This window comes from Dermacentor andersoni, chromosome 6, assembly GCF_023375885.2.
Source record: "Dermacentor andersoni chromosome 6, qqDerAnde1_hic_scaffold, whole genome shotgun sequence".
Lineage (NCBI taxonomy): Eukaryota > Metazoa > Arthropoda > Arachnida > Ixodida > Ixodidae > Dermacentor > Dermacentor andersoni.
Genome location: NC_092819.1, coordinates 26,620,667 through 26,640,895, shown reverse-complemented (window position 1 = coordinate 26,640,895; position 20,229 = coordinate 26,620,667). Strand labels below are relative to the sequence as shown.

General features: G+C 45.4%; 2 protein-coding genes across 5 annotated transcripts in view; one reads left to right on the top strand and one right to left on the bottom strand.

Moving 5' to 3' along the window:
- Nucleotides 1–13,164, top strand: part of LOC129382271 (uncharacterized) — a 182,942-nt gene extending 169,778 nt beyond the window's left edge. For 2 of the 4 annotated variants that reach the window (XM_055065983.1, XM_055065982.1), the window contains exon 10: nucleotides 12,883–13,164. In XM_055065983.1, coding sequence (XP_054921958.1) covers nucleotides 12,883–13,148 — 266 coding nt within the window. In that variant the 3' untranslated portion in view covers nucleotides 13,149–13,164. The remainder of the gene's footprint in view (nucleotides 1–12,882) is intronic. The other 2 variants (XM_055065989.1, XM_055065991.2) reach the window with 2 other exon arrangements.
- Nucleotides 1–20,229, bottom strand: part of LOC129382272 (arylsulfatase I-like) — a 209,086-nt gene that overhangs the window by 52,687 nt on the left and 136,170 nt on the right. The window lies entirely within an intron of this gene.

The following is a 20,229-nucleotide window of genomic DNA, read 5'->3' as shown; positions in this document are numbered from 1 at the left end:
AGGAATAAGACGGTTGTTGTTGGTGGTGCTCCCGCTCGACCCGCCCGCTCGGCCGTTGTATCCTCCTGTGCATTCATAGAAAACGCCGAGCGCATCAAGCCTGTCGAGCACTGCTGTCGCATCAACCCTGCTATGTCCGAAGCTGATAAAATCCGCCACATGAGGAAGGGGATCGAGGACGACGCCTTCCAAGTGCCCATTGCACTTATTAACCCTATTAACACAAGATCGCATTCCTTTCATAATCTAACATCTTCGCCACAATTGGCATCTGTGATGCAGGTTCTTTTCTTTAAAGGTTCAGATGGTACTCTGAGGCGGAGCCTCCCAGAAGGCAATTCACGACAAACAGTTTGTTTAAAACACACACACACACACACACACACACACACACACACACACACACACACACACACACACACACATAAACTTTTAATAAAACTAGAAGGAGCATAAAAAGCCATAAAATAAACCCTCAAAGAGGCATCACCGCAATAAACGCGCTTAGGGCTGGCATTGTATTAACAGTACGCGAGTCCAGGCTGACCACGACTTGTGAGGGCGCATAGTAGTCTCGACGTGGAGAAGCGGAGACAGGTTGACAAGAGAAGCGGTGACGGTCTCAGCGAAGCTCGGGGAGTTGGGCCGTTGACCGGGCAACCCGAGCGCGGCAGCTCTGGCTTGGAGAGGGAAGACAGGCGGCTTGGCGGCACGAGCGGATGGCGGCGGCGTTCTGGCCAGGCAGCTGGCCGTAGAACTCAGGCCCGTAGCCCGACTGCTCTCGACCTGCCCACGGGCGCAGAAGCTCGCCGACCTCGGCCAGCAGTTCACGATCGAGTAGAGTGGCGACGCACAGGCACGGGTTGGCAGGAGGTCCCGGCTGGGTGAAGACCACGTGACTCGGGTCTGGAACCCGACGGCCTGTCTTCAACGCCCGCTCTGGTGTCCGGTCTTCTAATGACGTCGCTTCCTGGCACTCTCACCGCTTCTCTCCTGCCAGCGGGCCTCGCATTTCTGCGGCACTGGCTGATTCGTCGTTCGCTCATTGGCTCCTTGAAGCTCCGTGGTTTTTTCTGATTAGATTGGCTTTTTTTCTTTTAGTTTCTCTTCTTGCGTCACGTGTTCACGTGCCGGACGCTCTTCGACGTTGTCGTTTTCCATCCAGCACGGAATTCGCCTCGGCGCGCGCACTACTTGTCTGCTTCTTGTCCTCTCCAACCACCGCACCGTGTCGCGCACTACGCACATCATAGCATGCCCACGTTTGAAGTAAATAAAAGAAAAATCTGTTATCACTGTTAATTAAATATAGGTAGTACTACTCAATAAGTTAACAGGAAGAAAGAGCTTAAATTATGTTTCATATTGAACCATGGCCAACCTCCCCCGCCCACTCCTCGCGCGTACGTGCCGTAAATATAAAGAAGAAGAAGAAGGTGTTTAAGCAGAAGCCGAAGAAGAACAAGAAGCGCTAGCAAGCTCCACATCGGTTATCGAACAACAAGGGAAATGCAGGTATGTGACACCACTTTTACGCTGCGAAGGATTGGTCCGGCGTCCTCACTACATGGATCACACTGTGGACAAGCGAGAACGACTGATCATTATTTTTTTTCTTGAAACGTACAAACAAGGTTTCATTTTCGTGCTGTGTGAAGCACAGACCGAATCCACGAAGCTTCTGTCTTCTAAGGGCTGCTTGCTATTTGACCAGTAGCGATCGCGAAGAAAATGTTCAGCGTCATGGTTGGGTGGACTTTGTTATAAAGAAAAATCCCAGCTTACAAGCTTTTTGTCTACAGGGGCAAGAGGAACAAATGCATAAGTAAGCAGCTTGATGAAGCCGCTCCGGATATGATCCTCTTTGAAAAACTTGAGCATGCGCCTGCCCTGAGTTTATCTTAAAGACGCTTTTGCTGCCGCAAGAACGATGTTGTCAACATCTTCAGTAACCATATTCACTAAAAGCACTTAGGACTAGAAATTCTGAAGAGAAAATAGCCACGAAGAGGGATGCTAAACTTATTAATAGTGCTGACCACCGGCGAACGACAAAGAGCACTTATGAAGGGGAAGTTTTGTGAATTCGGCTCAAAGTGTGGTACGACATATCCCGCTCGGCATTGCAACTTTTTACTTCCTTTAAGACTTGGGCGTGGCTATTATGCCGACAGCCGGCAAATTTTGCCCGCATTTAGCAGAACTTCTCTTGGCCTCACTGCAGGGGTTGTGACAGCAAGTGCGAAAGCGCGTTGGGCGATGGGGATGATCCACGAGCCAGCACAAGACATATATTTCCTCGCAAAGCGGTTACTGTTGTTTGTAAGGACAGCTAATTTCAGCGACAGTGTATAACCGATAATGAGCATTTAGGTAATTGCCTTAGATAGTAACATTAGTGTCGCGCAGGTGTAGGATGTGTAAATAGGCTCTTTTTCTGCGGGTTTCGCGTTAGCATCTCACGAATATGCGCAGTGGGAGTTATCTCCCACACCAGCGGAGCGAAGAAAGAACACAAGAACATTTACAAAACAAAGGAAATTTACAAAGGAAAACTCAGTGGATAGACTCAGTGGGAACTCTGACCGTTCGCGCGGGCGCAGTTTTTGGGGCGACTGGTTGGTCACGTGTTTGTAAGCGGCACTGAAACGATAAATAAGAATTGACGTGGTTCCCCATGTGGTTTCAGACTTCTCTGCACATACCCGTGTACTTAGAACACCCCGCTCACTCTACAAAAACATCACACTAGCCTGCAAGTGAAAGCTGTATCCACTACCCATGTATTTTTGCATTTGAGCAGAATTTGTAAGAAATACATGAGTTATGCATAAAATACAACTTCACGCAACAAGTGTGGCTTTGCAAAGCATTTAATTAAAGTGATTGCAGACAGCTTCGCTTAAGGTAGATTCCAAGATGTGCGTGGGATTCGTATTGACAACTTTTTTAGATTTCCGTACAAGGATAACTCGTTTAGCAGTATTTTGAAATGGAACATAGTAACATATATCCTTAATTGTAAGATTTAAATGTCAAAGTGTTCGTGAACGTCAAAGCGTTCGTGAACACTGGAATACTCTATTTGTTTTAGTTGAAAGTTTATATTAAAGTGAGCATTTCGTTTTAGCAATCTTTATAAGCATTGCGTTGATTTTTCTTGCAATATTAATCCTAAATCAAACAAAACTTTAGACAAGGTCGAAGTTGTAGAGTTCTTCACTTAAAACTGCTTAGCTCTTCAAGGAGAAGTATAACAGATTGATGACCTAATTCAGGCTTCTATATTTAGCCGTCTTTGAAACGTTTTCTTTCTTCTACCTCTGCTTATTCCGCAGTAATATTATTTCACAAAAGTAACATTGCAAACTTAATCAGGTCCTGGACCCCACAGGCCGTCTAAAGCTCTTTGACTCCTGCGTTAAATGTATTTCTACAGGAAACGCGGAAAATAAGGTCTGTAGATTCATTTATTGAGTTTCTGAAACACACAAATTCCCTCAAAGCAATTTTACTGCATAAGTGGAATGCAATTCACAAACCTGGCAATCGCAAATCAAGTCGAGAGGCATCATCTAAAGCAAATATTGTACTTTATATTTTGCAGGACACGTGGATCCTTGACATTCTTCTCATCATCATCAGGATTTGTAAGCATATCTGTTCTTTTGTCACCTACGCTAGCATTTGCACTGAGCACATCACATGTAACCTATTCTTATCTCTATCATAAGAAGCCAACAAACACTGACACCAAGGACAACATTGGGGAAATTACTTGTGCTAAATGATGAAATAATGAAACGATAACTTCATGGAAGTGAATGTGAAAAAAAAAAAACTTGCTGCAGGTAGGGAACGATCCCAGAACCTTCGCACTTCGCGTGCGATGCTCTACCAAGTGAGCTACCGCGGCGCCGTTTCTCCTTTCACTTTCTTGGGTAGTTATGTTTACTAGTAGAACCATGGGAGTATTCGCCAATGTCACCACTCAGACTTTGGCGGTGCATGGGGAACATTCTTTCCGCCGCAGGCATCACGAGAACGTGATCTTTCTGGGGGAAGGCACCCGGTCAATAAACCCACGCATGCTACCTGAAGCGTCAATGTTGCTGGATTCGAGACCCTCGTTATGTAATGAACGAGACGAAAGGGCGTTAACAAAGGCGCCCGATTATTATTAATCATATCATAAGAAACCGTCAGACAGTGACACGAAGGACAACATAGGAGAAATTACTTCTGCTTAATTAATGAAATAAAGAAACGATAGAATAATGGAAATGAAAGTGGAAGAAAAAACAACTTGCCGCAGGTGGGGAACTATCCCCCAACCTTCGCATTCAATTGCTAGAGCATCGCACGCGAAATGCGAAGGTTGTGGGATCGTTCCCCACCTGCTGCAAGTTCTTTTTTCATCCACTTTCATTTCCATTAATTTATCGTTTTTTTTTAATTTCATTATTTAGCACAAGTAACTTCCCCTATGTTGTCCTTCGTGTCAGTGTTTCTTTACTTGTTATGATATGAGTACTGAAATTCGGGTCCCTCGATTAACCCGCTTTCTACTCGGCTGTTAACTGATGACTCAATTTTTAAGCAGAAAGCATCCTGACAATGACGCCCATCAATGCCCGCAATCACAAAAATGTTCTTGCTGAAAAGCGTTGGCTCAAGCAGATACGAGCCAAACGTGATGACGGACAAAATATCAGCGTATGTCAATGGCAAAAACGAAATTCATTTGCGACCGAAAGGTTTTCTGAATTAAGTGCCGCTGTGCTTGAAAGAACCGCTTTTACATGTTCCTATGAGCGCGTCAATAGATGGCGGCACAGACGTCGAAATTTTTCGAAAATACAAATATGGAAACTGAGCCGAGAGAAAGGCTTCGAGGTTTTCGAAGTCAACAGCGAAGTGAGGAGGCGTGGTGGTTTTCAACGAGACGGGATCCACTTGAATTACAGGCTTGCACGAGAAGTGGGCTCGCGACTAGCTGGTCGCGCTCATGGACCTTTAGGGGGCCCACGGGTGCTCAGGAGGCCGGAATAGGTAGTAATGAAGAAGTTCTCGTAAGGGAATCTAAGAATGGTATCGCCGTCAGTAAGAGAAAAAAATGGCTGTGGCTTAGCTAAGGTTAAGCCCAGGATGCGAAGCATACTAGCCTTTGTTTTAGTTGTTGAACCACTGTTTAGCCTGGTGAACTGCTGTTGCTTGGCTATATTTGGTTCGGCTAGACGAAGAAACAACTCATGCGTTACTCTGCTTCGCCTTCAAGAGTGGAACGCGACAGCGTTCCCGTCGACCCGCCAAGGGGTGTAAGTCAATGGGCTACGGCGCAGCGACTACGCGCCCCGCATTGGACGCGGTGAGCGTCGAGCAACGCAGCGTTCGGCGCGGCAACGAAATGTGCACCTGAGCAAGCGACGCACGCCTGAGCCTTAGAAACAGCTCGTTTCTAAGGCAACACCGCATTCACTAGAGGCGCTTTTGTACCGCTTTGAAGCATCGTACTCGTGGCTCAGTGGTAGCGTCTCCGTCTCACACTCCGGAGACCCTGGTTCGATTCCCACCCAGCCCATCTTGCAAGAGTTGAGCCATAGAGAAATGGTTGAGCCAAAGCCACCTAGAAACAAGCGCAGCTGCTTATATACCACCGCGACGCCGCGAGCGACGGCGCGAGTTGGAGCCCCGTTTCTCCTCTGTCGTGACCTCAGGGTGTCACGTGGTATGGCATAGGGTCAAAGGTCATTGAAGGCGACACCGCCGCGCCTGAGGAGCTGGGTTGAGCTCTAGTAATATGCTTCGCATAAAAAGGAGGAAAGCAAGAAAGAGAGCTCGCCATGCAGTATTCTACAAAAACATGCAGGGCAGCAGAAGAAAGGAAATATGGGCAGAGATTGACGAGCAGGTAAATAGATAACAAAAAGGGGTGTATGCGGTTACAGAAACGCACCTTAGAGACTCGGAAGAGCCGCCAGTGATTGAGAATTATGTTTGGGTGGAGTGAAACAGAACTACGTCAGAGTAGGAAAAAACCTGCCAGGGCGTTAGTCACTTATAGTGTTAGTCACAATATAGTCACTTCTTGTGGATCGGAAATAATGGCACAGAGAAGAATAAAGAGTTAGTGGAATGCATAAGTGCTTATATTAAGGGTTTCGGGAATGATGCTGAAATTATCCTATTTGGTGAGGTGAATGCCCACATACAGGATTTAGATGGCTATACCGTCAACAACGGGAAGTCAATGCTAGACCTTTGTGAGCAACATAACCTCGTTATCGTGAATACAGGGCCTAAGTGTGAAGGGCAGATCACGTGGAAAGTGGGAAACCGGCAATCAACCGTTGATTACTGTTTGATGACAAAAGGAATCCTTGATAAGTTGAGAGAAATGGTCATTGATGAGGAAGGGTATAGCAGCATTGGGAGTGACCATAAACGCATTTTGAAAATGGGATATGCAGGTGGGAAAGAAAGCAAGGAAAACGGCCATTCCAAATTTGAACGCTGAAGAAATAGCAAATATAGTCACTAGAGTCGAGGAAGAACTTGGCAAATGGCCAAATGAAGAGTGGGAATATAGTGAGCTTCTACGTGTAATAACGACACAAATACGGAAAGAGAAACAACATGCGCGTTGGAAACGAAAAAATAAACCGAAAAGCTGGTTGAAGAGGGATATACGAGAAGCGATCGCCGAACGAGAGAAAGCATGCCGAGAGCACAGGCAGGCAAAGAAGGCGCAGTTGCCACAGCATGAACTAGCCAGTAAATGGGAAATATACCAAGAAAAAAAGTATTGTTCAAATACTGGTGCAAGCAAATATAAAAGGTGAAAGTGAACGTTCGTTGTCAGAAATACGTAAAAAAGGAAGGTCGCACCTAGAATATTTTGGAACCACATAAAATTATTAGGCAGGAAGTCAACAACAATACAACAACGTATCCTAGACGACGATGGAAACAAACTGAAAGGGGAAGTGGCAATAAATTACATCCGAAATTTATAAGCGCGCAGCCACCCAGGTAGACGAGGTTCCCGTTACGTTGATTAATGAACTAGGAACAAAAAGAAAGGAACCTCTGGTGAAAACACTGGAAAAATAGTTAAAAGATAGACGAATACCAGTCAGTTGGCATCACAGTAGAACGAACTTAATTTATAAAGGTAAGGGGGAGAAAGATATAATTCACCCGTATAGACCGTTGACCATTACATCGGTGATATACAGGCTACCAATGCAGGCAATAAAATTAAAGCTGCAAGCATGGGCAGAGAATAATGGCTTTTTGGGAGAACTTCAAGATGGCTTCAAGGTAGATAGGCGTTTGAATGACAACTTATTTGTTCTTACTCAGTGTATGGCAATATCAAGAGTGGAAAGCAGACCGTTGTATGTGTCCTTTTGTAGGCAATACAGGAGCATATACCAACGTAGGCACCGAAATTTTGTTGGATATTCTGGAAGGGGAAGGCTTAGGTGACGATTGTCTACCGCTTTCGAGAGAGATTTACCTAGAAGATACCGTTTGCGTTGAATGGGAAGGGATGAGGAGCGAGGAGAAAGTTGATATCAACAAAGAACGGAGACAGGGGTGCCCTTTATCCCCACTGCTGCTTATGATATACATGGTGAGGATGGATAGGGCGCTAGAGAAAAGTAATATCGGGTTTAATCTTTCATGCAGACAGGCAGGTACAGTAGTAGAGCAGCAGCTTCCAGGTTTATCTTGAGCGGATGACATTGTGTTGCTAGCTAACAAGCAAAGTGATTTGCAACGTCTGGCTAATATCTGGGGATATGGAAGACAATAATTTAGGTTTGAAGTTTAGTGTTAGAAAATCACGTGTTCTAGTTTTCAATGAAAACAGTGAACAGACAGTTGCAATGCGGGAACAGGAAATACCTCGGGTAAGAGAATATAAATACCTTAGCATATGGATAAACGATGGCAATAGATATATGGAAACACAGAAAAAAAAACAATAACAGTAAAGGGGAAGAGAAATGGAGCCATAATCAAGCACAGAGCGCAATGGGGATACAATATATACGAGGTGCTCCGGGGTATGTGGAAAGCTGCAATGATTCTAGGGCTTACTTTTAGAAATGCGGTTGTTTGCTTGAAAGCAGGGGTACAATCAGGAATCGATGGGAACCAAAGGTCAGTGGGTCGCCTCGCATTGGGCGCTCACGGGAAGATTACAAATGAAGCTGGGCAGGGGGATATGGTCTAGACTATTTTTGAAGGGAGGGAAGCGCGCAGTAAAATTGGGTATGAAGAATAGCTGAGGAATACGGAAGAAAGTAAATGGGCTGGGAGAGTGTTGAGGTATCTGTACAGGAAAAAACATCGATTCACAGTGGAGGAGGAGAACTAGGAAGCTTACCAGGAAGTATGCGGCCTGTATGGTGGGCAACACACCAACGTCAGAGAGGCTGCAATAATCTCATGGTGGTGGCAATAGAAAAGAAACCTTCCATGAGTAACTACTTAGGAGAAAAACTAAAGCATGAAAGAAACAATTTATGATAACTCAAAGAGAAGCTCATTACTTTTCGAAGCGAGATCAGGATGCCTTAGAACACGCACCTATAAAGCGAGTTATAAGAAGGAAGAAGAAGCATGTGCTTGCTGCGGTAAAGCTAGGGAAACGATGGAGCATGTTTTATTATATGTGAAGACATCTGCCCAGCGGTCGATTTAGGAACCACTGGCCTCCTTGAAACCCTTGGTTTCAGCGAGAGCTATAAAATTTCTCGCTATATTACCTAGAGGGAAATCAGGCGCTGCTGCGCTGTGATATGCATGGAAATCCAGTATATTGTGACTTCGGATTGGCATCGTTCTCCGAAAGCCAGGCAAGCACCATTCCATCTGGCACAATAATTAATTTTCTGGTAAAACAGCATGTAACAAGCTGTCTTAGCTTGATTATTACATAAAAACATGTTTCGTTTAACTATGAGAACTTGTTGTTGCATGTACAATTATATGAAACGTAAAAATTACCAGCGTGCCACTGAAGTTGGACGACAGACGACAAGATTCTCGCTCACTTTGGAACGGTTTGTCGTTTGTTCTTGCTTTTCTTCGCTTGGTTATGCATTGTAGGTGAGTAAACGTCACTAGAAGATGTAATATGCGTGAATGGAAACATTTTATGAAGATTTCACTTTAAGAACGCGTTATTTGTGTAGGCATATGCACGTTTTAGACGAAGCCTCTTACAACACCAGCCAACACAAGCCTCGCAGACACATATACCGTATTTTCCATGACGGCACGGCCCCCTTAGGAAACTCCCATAGACGCTGGCGCCAGATTTCTCTCTAGGCGTTATAGTGAGAAATTCTATGGCGAGAGCAGGGGAAAAGTAGACATGTCCGCAATAGAGATCAGTAACACGCGATTGAAAGGTTGGAGGAAGATGGGAAACGGCAAAAAACGGAGACGTACAAAAGCAAAATTCGCAATAGCAGCTCAGAAAATTTGGTTGTGGGAGTTAATTGTTTTTTTTTTTCTTTTCTTTCTTAACTTCGGTAGGACATTAAGCAGTTTAATAGCAAGAGTTTGGCGGCTCAAGCAACCCACCGCACCGTTCCAAAGGGGAACCCATAACATCCGTCCGTCCGTCCGTCCGTCCGTCCGTCCGTCCGTCCATCCATCCATCCATCCATCCATCCATCCATCCATCCATCCATCCATCCATCCATCCATCCATCCATTCTTTTAGTAGAGAATTTTAGCAATGCGATGAGAAACGTGAGGAGCAATATTTTTCAGAGTAGATGATTATTACATCTAAAGGGGCTCGATACAGTGAGAAAGAAATTGTCTCGGCCATAACAAGAATGGTTAGATTAGCGACAGGCTTGGCATGCTGCCGCAGGTGCTATTTGAGAGAATGTATGAAGCAAGATAAGAGGTGCGAGCACACACACAAGCGAACTAAACCTACTTCGAGAGAAGTAATTTGAATAAAGAAAGGGTCTGAAGGCAAACTGCTTGGTTTGCATCCATGGTAGATAAAGAGAGCTAAAAGAAATGAAACAGCTGCAACTAAGATAAAGCAGCTTAAATTGAACATATAAAACTCACACAACATTGAGCTAAAAATAGAACAAATTCAATACTAATAATTAAGCAATATTAAGCATGTTATTCAAGAAATTCTTGAAGCGCGTTGTATCCGTGATAGCTGTAGCTGCTTCTGGCAGCTGATTCCATTCGGAGGTAGTTTTAGGTAAAAATGCATGTGAATAGGTTACAGTTCTACAACGAGGAACATCAACTTTTTGGAGCTGGTCAATTCAAGATAAAATGTAAGGAGGGGAGTTAATGAAGTGATTGCGGAGATGATTGTTGTGATAGTAAATTTTATAAATTGAGCGAGCCGGGCTATTTGACATGCTTGAAATGCGAGGAGGAAAGGGGAGGGAAGCAACACGGGTGAAAGGGGTTACTATTCCAGTCGCACATGCGTCTGAAGGTGAAAACTAACATACATATAATGATTATTTAGGCAGGTATTTGTATTCCTTATAGATGAGGACGAGTGAAGGGGACCTAACACATAACAGGCCTTTGAGCATAATTGTGAAGGATTCAAGGACTTTACGTGCTCGTTCATTTCTCTATCGGCGCAAAACCTCAGCGTCTGGTGGAACCGGATATTACCCGCAATTTGCGCAGTGGATGGTGACATCTCTCGCATTGTTGATTTTAACCACAGTACACATGTTCCCGCAACAGTGCGTTGAGACATCATACGTTTACATTCTTTTAAATATGGGGTTATACAGCCACCCATGTGGTGTAACATGAACAAGTGAGAATCAAACTAACCCGTGCCATTAACAGGTGACGCAAGCAGTGAAGCAGCGTCTTCGCACAAGTGTCATCCGTTATCCAACATGTATAGTCTTCTAGAACATTAGCCTTCAGTTTGGTGGCCTGCCTGAGTGGTGTCGTGCGTGGTATCTCGAGTTACAGGGTGATGACTCTGAAGGTGGTGTGTGTCCACTGATGCATATACAGGATCTGGGGGTCCCTTAACTTAAGGATACAGTTCCATTCTGATGGTATTCCAAGCTCCTGACATCCAACTTACGTTTAACCGCCGACGTAAGCATCGGGCGGTGACCCACATTTTTTCTTTTGAACGACCCACTGAAACTCTCTTTTTTGGCCATGGGGAGGTCACTTTTGGTTGATCTCAAGGCGAATAACCTTGCTTTCCTTACATGTTTATTGTCATGAAATTGGCTGACAGGAGAGGGAGGGGGGGGGGGCCGTGCAGAAGTGTTTTGGTTCTTCGCCCTCGATTGGTGGGCTTCCCCTCGTTTAGCTTGTGGTGGCTCGTCGTAAACTCCGGTAGTGTGTAACCGAAAGTTAGAAACGGTGCTAAAACAAATGCTCAACTGAGAACAATCGTTAGAGCGATGTTGTATAGGTTCTGCAAGGCAACCACAACGGTAGGCTGCAATAGCAGAGAGAGAGAAAAAAAACTTTATTTGGTTCTTTCAAGGATTTAGCGTCTCGAGGTCTCCGTCGTCTTCTTGGGCGCCGGTGACTTGGAGCTACTTCCGGCAAGGGTGGGCCCCTATTCCAGGGCTCCACTGAGCCTAGCTACTTCACTAGCGTGCTGCACTACGGCCCTTTGTGCCGTGAGCTCGCAGAGAAAAAGAATTACGCCGGTTTGCTTTCGAATACCCAGTGCCCGAGCGATCAGTGTGCAGCTACCTATTCCTTTTGGAGCGAGGAATGTTATGGTTATGGCATAATGATGTATATTTAGTGCATACACCTCACTTGGGTGTAGTGAGCATTCTCAGTTTTGACATGTCGCGTGACCGCCAGGGGAAGTAGGCCGAATCCGAAAAATTTTGACTAATAGTGGAGGGCTGAGAGCATGAATTGCTTGATAATGGAAATAATTTTTTTCCCTTTTCCTCCTGATCATGCATCAACATTGTGTACAGATCGTATAACATCGAAACGTTTGGTAGCTTTCATAAGGCCTCGTGACAGACAGGCGAAGTGAGCGTGACGCGAGAACTTTTGACAAATCGTGGACCTCTAACGACAGAAAAGAAATAGGACCAGATATAATAGCTTCAGGCTATAGCGTCTCCGGCCAGTTAGGGCAGGTTCTTGTGTTGTCAGCTGGGGATTCGTACCCCGAGCTTAAAGCAGTTGTCGAAGACAACAAAGCCCGAAGCCACCAAAAACAAACACCATCCCACGAGGAAATGTTACAAAGCACAATTTCTGTCCCACGGTGTTGCGGAACTTTTGTGAATGAGCATTTGGTCGTGTCGTGCACCTTTAAAAAATTGTACGCCCTTTGGGTCGCATCTTGCCACGCAACAATAATCGTCATCTGTCTTGCTTGCGTTTCCTTTCTTGAAAACGCTGCGTTCGCCGCTGTCCTGTCGAGAATGCTAGCTGTCATGCTGATAACGCGCATGCCGTTCCTGACTTGGAAGGACCGGGTTCACAGCGTTAAAGGAAATGCAGACAAGACAGATGACGGTCATTGTTGTGTGGCAACATACGACCCCATAAGGCTGTAAACTTTTCTTAGAGCGTAAGAGTGTGCCACTCACACTGTTAGATCTTTCCATATTTCCAGCGCGCTATATTGCAATACCTGCTGCTGTAACTCTTCCTGACATTCCGACTGGTATTGCTACCTTTGTCCTTAACCTGCATGAAAGACAATGATGTAATCAATTCTTTGCTAATTAATGCGGGAGCCTGAGTTTCACATTTTTGACCCTTCGTCCAGCCTTTTTATTTCCCAAGCATACACAAGATATCCGTGCAGTGCACCGGTGGATCTTAGACTGGTTTTAACTTTATTCGCAGATGCCAGACGGTGGGCCCTCGTTCACGCGTACAGACTTCTGCGAGGCCTGGGCTTCGAGTCCTATGGAATCCGACCTGGATCCGCAGCAACCTGGTTCCACCGGCGCTGGCCGGAACGAGTAGCTCGCGGAAGCTACTTCTCGACGCTGCAGCGGTGGGGCCGAACGGGCATTCCATACTGGACGGAAGCGGCAATAATGCTCATTGCCGCTGAAATGACTGAGATTATTTTCAAAATTGTGGTGGTCGTTCTGAATGGTCGTTGACTCTAATAAAGCTGTAAAATAGAAGAACATTGCTCAGGAGAGCACGTTGTTGGGCGAGTCGGTCGTACATACTTAAAGAAGGTAATTCAGGTGATGTGGTTTCTTTCCTACAGGGTTCCTCATCTTTAGGTTACGCTGTCTCTTTTGACATAGAAAACCTGTACTTTTCGATACCGCATGATGACCTATTTTGTGCAGTTAGGTCTTGCATCGACGAAAATGGTGTTAGTAGATTTTCAGAATACTAGCGGCCTAACCGTGGACAATTTCATGAAGCTACTAGAATTTTATCTTGAGTCCACTTTTGTAACTTTTGACAACCATTTTCATGTTCAACGTCAGGGCATTTGCATCGGGTCTTGTGTGGCATCGGTACTGGCTAACATTTTCCTGGCCAGCATTGATCGTGATCTGGTGTGTTATTTGGACGACAGGATAGTTCTGCGAGTCTTTAGATACGTGGACGATTATGTGGTGATTTTTAAGAAGCAACCCGGTTTGACGCACACGGTTACCGTGCAAGAGACCTTATCTGTCTTTAAACGACACGGGAGGGGTCTAACCTTCACCCACGAATTACCTGAACAAGATAGATTGCAGTTTTTAGATATTAACATCACTTTAACACCAGATCACACGTGTTGGATGTACTCACCACGAGCCCGGAAAGACCTGTTGCCTTTTGAGTCCGCTCATTCTAAGGCGGTAAAACGCGCCATTGTTATGCTGTGCCTGAAGGAAGCCCTGCAGAAATCATGTGTTCACCTGGTAAAGGACAGCCTCAACAATCAGATTGGCAGGTTACAGAAGGCTGGTTTTCCCGTTTCCGTCGTGGCTGCTGTGGCAGAGAAGCTTCTGCAAGGCTTGAAACCTAGAACACCTCAAGAAGGTGGCGGTCAAACGAAGACCAGACCGGCGGTTCTCCCCTATATTCATAGGGTCTCCCACAACATAAAGAATGTAGCCAATCGCTACGGTGTGCCGGTGGTATTTTCTGCCCCACGCAAGTTGGCCTCTTTGTGCCCCCGGATTGTCTCCGGCGAGGAATGCGTGCGAGACTGCACGAAACGTCACGCCACCCAGTTTGTCAGGTGTTCGGTCGGAGCTGTGTATGAAATTCCCCTGACATGTGGAAAAGTTTACATTGGCCAGACGGGCCGTTGTACAAATGAACGACTAAGGGAACATAAACTTTCTATCGTTAACGAAAAAGGGTCAAATTTGCCCTTACATTGCGGCGCATGCCCTTTGGCTACGCCTGATAAAGCATGCGAGCCTTTGCTGGCTAGAACCAAAATCTTAAGGCGCAGTCGTAACCAGGTAGCACGTGAACTCGCAGAGGCTTTTTACATTGATAAGTCAGGTGATGAATGCGTAAGCGATTCTAGTATCAATTTGTATAAGAAAGAGAAAACGTTCTTGGCATGTGCGCTTAGGCAATGATTGAATAAAAATTTAGGTATATATCTATGTATGTTCTTTCTGAATGAAATCAGTCGCGAGTTTGCGCCCGTCCATGTCCTTACTCGTTCGCGAGTTTGCGCCCGTCCATGTCCTTACTCGTCCGTGTCTTTTTTTTTTTTTTTAGCGCAATTCCCTTCTTTAAGAACATTGACTTCGTGGTTGAATCCCAGCGAAGCTGACCCATCGGAGAGAATGACTTTTGAAATTGGTGACAGACCAAGTTGGCTAAAAGGAACTGCAAAAAGTTTTCTTTGTCGTCAATGTCAGCGACAGAATATTAAAAATAATTGAGTATTAGATTCAGGACGTCGAAACGGCAAGACAGATCTACCGGCCAGTGCAGCAATGACATCCATCCCGCCCCATCACCTTTTCTCAAGTTTTTCACGGCTCGTCACGAAGCGCGTACTCGAGGACCACCTCACGGCTGGCCTCCTCAAAGCCATGCGACAACCGCAGGTGAAGTCGGCAATGATTGCGCCTTGGGGCTCGAGGCCACGGCACAGCGCCGAGCATAATATGCATGAAAAAGGGTGAAGACAAGCTTGCCGACGTACAAGTGTCCCGGCCCAACACTGGACCGACCAAACAAGCACCAGTTGTCTGCTGCCGGCAAAGAGACTGGTTTTAGCAAGAAGCGCGCTGTGCCAAACGGGAAGTGCTGGCACCTGTAAGGTCCCATCCTGACTGAAAATGAGGGCAAGGCCGACATAGCTCGCCATGGGGCATGTCTTCGCTGCCGGGTCTTCGGCGGACACGAATAAAGACTCAGAGGCACCGCCCACCGACAACGATGGGAATGTCTCGTCGGCCAGACACGGGGCTCCTGCCCAACATAATTATAGGTTGTGGCGAAAGAAGCGATACGAGCCTCCTGTTTGATCACTGCCGATGCTAAGACTCCGAAGTATCGTAGTCACTCTGGATTGGCAGCAGCACTAGACATGTCAAGCGAGGAAAGCGCCGCAAAGACATGGTGACACTCACACCACTGCTGTGGTCCCGCTGGGCGACAGCGCAAAGGCAGCCACCGCGAAAGGTGCGCAACCGTTACAGAAAGCAGCCGAAAAAGGAAGAGGGGCCTAAATAAGGGCCGCCGAAAATACAAGGTCGGCTACTATGCGCGAGCGTGAGCACGAATAGCGGCGGGAAATGGCGCCTCTACCCCCCACAGCCATGCGTAGTCTAGCCGGAGAGGACGGCGTCTCAAGGCGAGGAAGGCCGCGGGCAGTTCGTCCTCGAAATCGCTACGGTGCGAGAGACGAGGGCTGGCAAGGCCTGCTACCAGTACACTGCATTATATTTCTCTAAAAGACTAACTGCAAATTACACATTATCAATTTATATCCAGGCGTACAGAATAACACTGCTTTTGTTAAATCTACGCCAATTTTTCGGATGTTGTTCCTGACAGACATGACACCTATATAGAGATCACGATCTAAATTTTCACCGAGGTTTCTTAAAGAATAAATGCCTCGCTCATCTCGTATAGCTTAAGTGGATCGAGTTTTTTTTTTTTTTTTCTTATTCGTATTTTGTGAGTCAGCCGCTCACGTGCCTCAGTGCTTTTTTTTGTAGCGGCCGACATTGCTCCTCACTTATGTGCAGAGCTGAAAAAATGCCTCCGCTTCTTTCTTTACGTCGCTAACACAGATCTGGAGTGTGTGACCCAGGCCCTGCAAGCCGCAAGAGGGCCCTCACATGACTGCCGCAAGGTCCTCCCGTTGTTGGCTACTGTGTAGATCGGCAAAGCGCGTCAGTAATGGGCGATTGCACTCACTAATCCCGCTGTGCATAAATTGGGCCAAGTTGTCTACACTGTGCGAGTTGGCCATTTCCTTGCAAGCCAAGGCACGTACGTGCTTTACGATCTCTCGATTCATCACGTGCACGTGCACCTGCCATGGCAGGTCGCGCAAACGTATAGCTGTCATTCACGTGCGACGTACACGCGCCTGCCGTGATGGCGTAGCACTCTTCCTCGTCCGGAAACATCGCGTGCAGACCATTTTTTACGTGATGTTGCTTTACCTCGTACAGGTCTGAGATGACTTTTCGTGAAAGCGTCATTTGACGTCATTTGTGAAATCGCTGTTTACGGCGGCATGACAACCGCCATCATGTCGACGAAACCCTTCTGTTCAAACTATCCTTGTCAAGCTATCGAATGCGTCTGTTAACAACAGGATATCCTCTTTTACAAAAGTAGACTCCGATGCTCCGCAGGGCAGCGTTCTTGACGCTTTACTTTTCTTAATTTCTAAGGACATACTAAAGTTCTCTCTCTCTCTCTCTCTCAATTTATAATAATGACTTGCTTAACTGTGTGTCTTCTTACATCCGACTTTTCGGCGATGACTGCGTAATGTATCTACCAATTTCATGTGACAATGACAAATATATTCTTCAAAGCAATCTTAACACCATTAACACATGGTGCTCGACAGGGTTTATGACTCTTAATACAAATAAAACGAAATTATCATTTACTAGGCACAATCACCGTGTTCCAACATCGTACGTAATAAATAACAACATAATTAAACTTACAACTTCATATAAGTTCCTTGGTGTTCACTTACAATCTGATCTAACTTAGCATCATCACATCCGCCTGACGTAGGCATCAGGTAACCGCTCATTAGGCCTCCTCAAACGCAACCTTAAGCATGTTCCAGCTAAACTACACAGAGTAGCATAGGTCACACTAATACGCCCCAAAATCGAATATGTGTCAGCTATCTGGGATCCTTGTCAAATACATATAACCTAAGAAATCGAATCACTACAAAACCACTTTGTGCGTTTCATTTTTTTCTGATTATTCATCCTATACTAGTATTTCAGCACTAAAAGCTGGTGCTCATCTTGACGACTTATCTCAACGCCACAGAACTGCCCGGCTTTCGCTGCTGCACTAACTTTATCATCATCCGCACTATCACCGTATCTTAGAAACAGCGACAGTCTTCTTTCCGCGCACAGACTATATCTCCATGATAAAACGCGTAAGTTGTCGCTCAGCAACTATGCTAACTTCTTCGTTCCTCTAACAATGGTTGCATGGGGTAACCTCCCACCACACATCGGTACTGAAACCGATTTCGCAACCTTTGTGGAACCTTTGCGCAAGTTGGGTGTAAAAATATATCATGTACTATTTTAACGTCTCTTCATTCGTTGTTCAGTGTATATATTTTTATCATTTGTTTTACTGTTTTGCGTGTACATTGCGTAACTGTATTCATGTCTCATTAATTTGTTAAGGTGACAACTAATGCACTTTCAAGCAAGACCTAGTTTTACGTCTTGTACATTGTATCCATTTAATGTACTTAATTTGTTTTCTCAGTCAGTGTTGTATTTTCTCTCTGATTTTCACTAGACTAATGTATTTTGTATAATGTTTTACTTGTGTATTTTGCTAGACGTCATACTTTTGTAAGGTGCAAAGCTCGTTTTTTTTTTGTTTTTTTTTCATATATCCGTTCCCTCTACGTAATACCCCTTCGGGGTCTTTAGGCGCATTATGAAATAAACCACGCTATACTGACGTATACCACGAAGTTTGTGGTCATTTTATTAATTTTCTCCGCTTTAGAAGATGCTGCTTTCAACTATGGTTTGAATGCAACCGTAACTGATGGCCTGATTAAGCTCACTCACACTTTCCACGTTCCCGGCAATCCGGCGCCCTTGTCGTTCCTCTACGTAGGCTGCCGACAAGTGCAGCTCCCTCATCAGATGTGACACCGCGGCTCTCGTTGGGCCAGTTGGTTTACCGAATATGATTTTGCATTCGACGCATCGTGCGGAATATTTAGGAAATGATTGCATAACAGCTTGCGACGCACGATGCCATTGCTGCCGTCATCCGCAGAGCGCAGCGTCGGCACTCCAACGATCAAAGTGTTGACCGTGTGATGCGTGTTCTGCCAGCGAAATTGAAACTGCCTAGAGAGGCACAATTTCTCTCTAATTGTGCCCGTCAAATACACGGAAATTTTTGAACGAGAAGAAACCTATCGAAGCAACTATCGAACAACATATTATCGGATCGAATATTCGAATTGAAAACGAGTACTGTCACATGGCTAGGAAAGATACATAGCATAAAGCCATGCATTTCTTCTCTCTCTTCAGACGAGCACGGCACATTGGTAGACTGGCATTGGGTTTCGAAAATAAAATAATTTAATTATACATTGCGCTCAAAGAAACTTCATTTCATAAGAACGTATCAAAATAAAAGCAGAAGAAAACGACTGGCTTCAGCTATGTCTTCGTCTACGAACGTATTATCACAGCAACTTTCTGTATTAGTAGAGTCCATGAAATCAATCAATCAATCAATCAATCAATCAATCAATCAATCAATCAATCAATCAATCAATCAATCAATCAATCAGTTTTACTTTCAATGTATAGAAAGGTGGCCTTTTTAGACTAAAAGCTGCATAAACAGCTTGACGTGCCCCCAAAGAGCTTAGAATATTTTTTAACCATTACTTGTTTCTGAAACATTCCTCGCTCACCACTGAGGAGACACATCCAAGAAGCCAGAAGTCATAGGCTGGTTAGGGAAATGGACGTGGGGGAGGGGAGTTCCGCTGATGAATAACGTGTCGTTTTAACGGAAGTATACCTTGCGTGAAGGCGCCTCGCTTTAGGCGTGTGATTCGGTTGGCACGCCCTGGACGGGAATTACCAGCCCTGGAGCCTATGTTAACTGATGCAACATATGTGATGAGCAAAATTGTCAGCGGGGCCCACGAGATCTGGGCGAATGAACTAACTTGTTTCTTGAACAATCAATTCAGTGCTGATGAACAGATAAGTCAGCGCTGGCATTTAATCGGCCGCTCCTAATAGCGTGAGCGACTATGTAAAAAAAAATAGGGGTGATTGACTGGTAAATGCGAGCGCAATGCGTTAGCATTACAAAAAAAAATTATGGGGTTTTACGTGCCAAAACCACTTTCTGATTATGAGGCACGCCGTAGTCGAGGACTCCGGAAATTTCGGCCACGTGGGGTTCCTTAACGTGCACCTAAATCTAAGTACACGGGTGTTTTCGCATTTCGCCCCCATCGAAATGCGACCGCCGTGGCCGGGATTCGATCCCGCGACCTCGTTGCGTTAGCATTACGTCGCACCTCTTTGAGGTCCTGGATCCAGAATTTGAGGACATTCACCACATTTCAATGTGTTATTCAGGAGCTCACTCGACACACGCCAAGCCTCTTCGAGCGACGAAGGGCAACTGGCGGTTGCTTACAAACACACACACACACACACACACACACACACACACACACACATTACATATATATATATATATATATATATATATATATATATATATATATATATATATATATATATATATATATATATATTGTCACGTGGTGGTGACGTCAAAGAACACAGTAGCAAAACTGTGAAAGGCAAAAACTAGCTTTTATTGGGCGAACCTGTGCCCACAAAACAGGCTACACTTAAAGCACAACGAGAGCGGCGAACACAGTCGGCGATCGTCGTAAATCTGATCAGCGGGTCAAGCGCGTCGGCTTTTATAGAGCAGTCGTCGAATGTTCCAGACTAATCGTTCGGA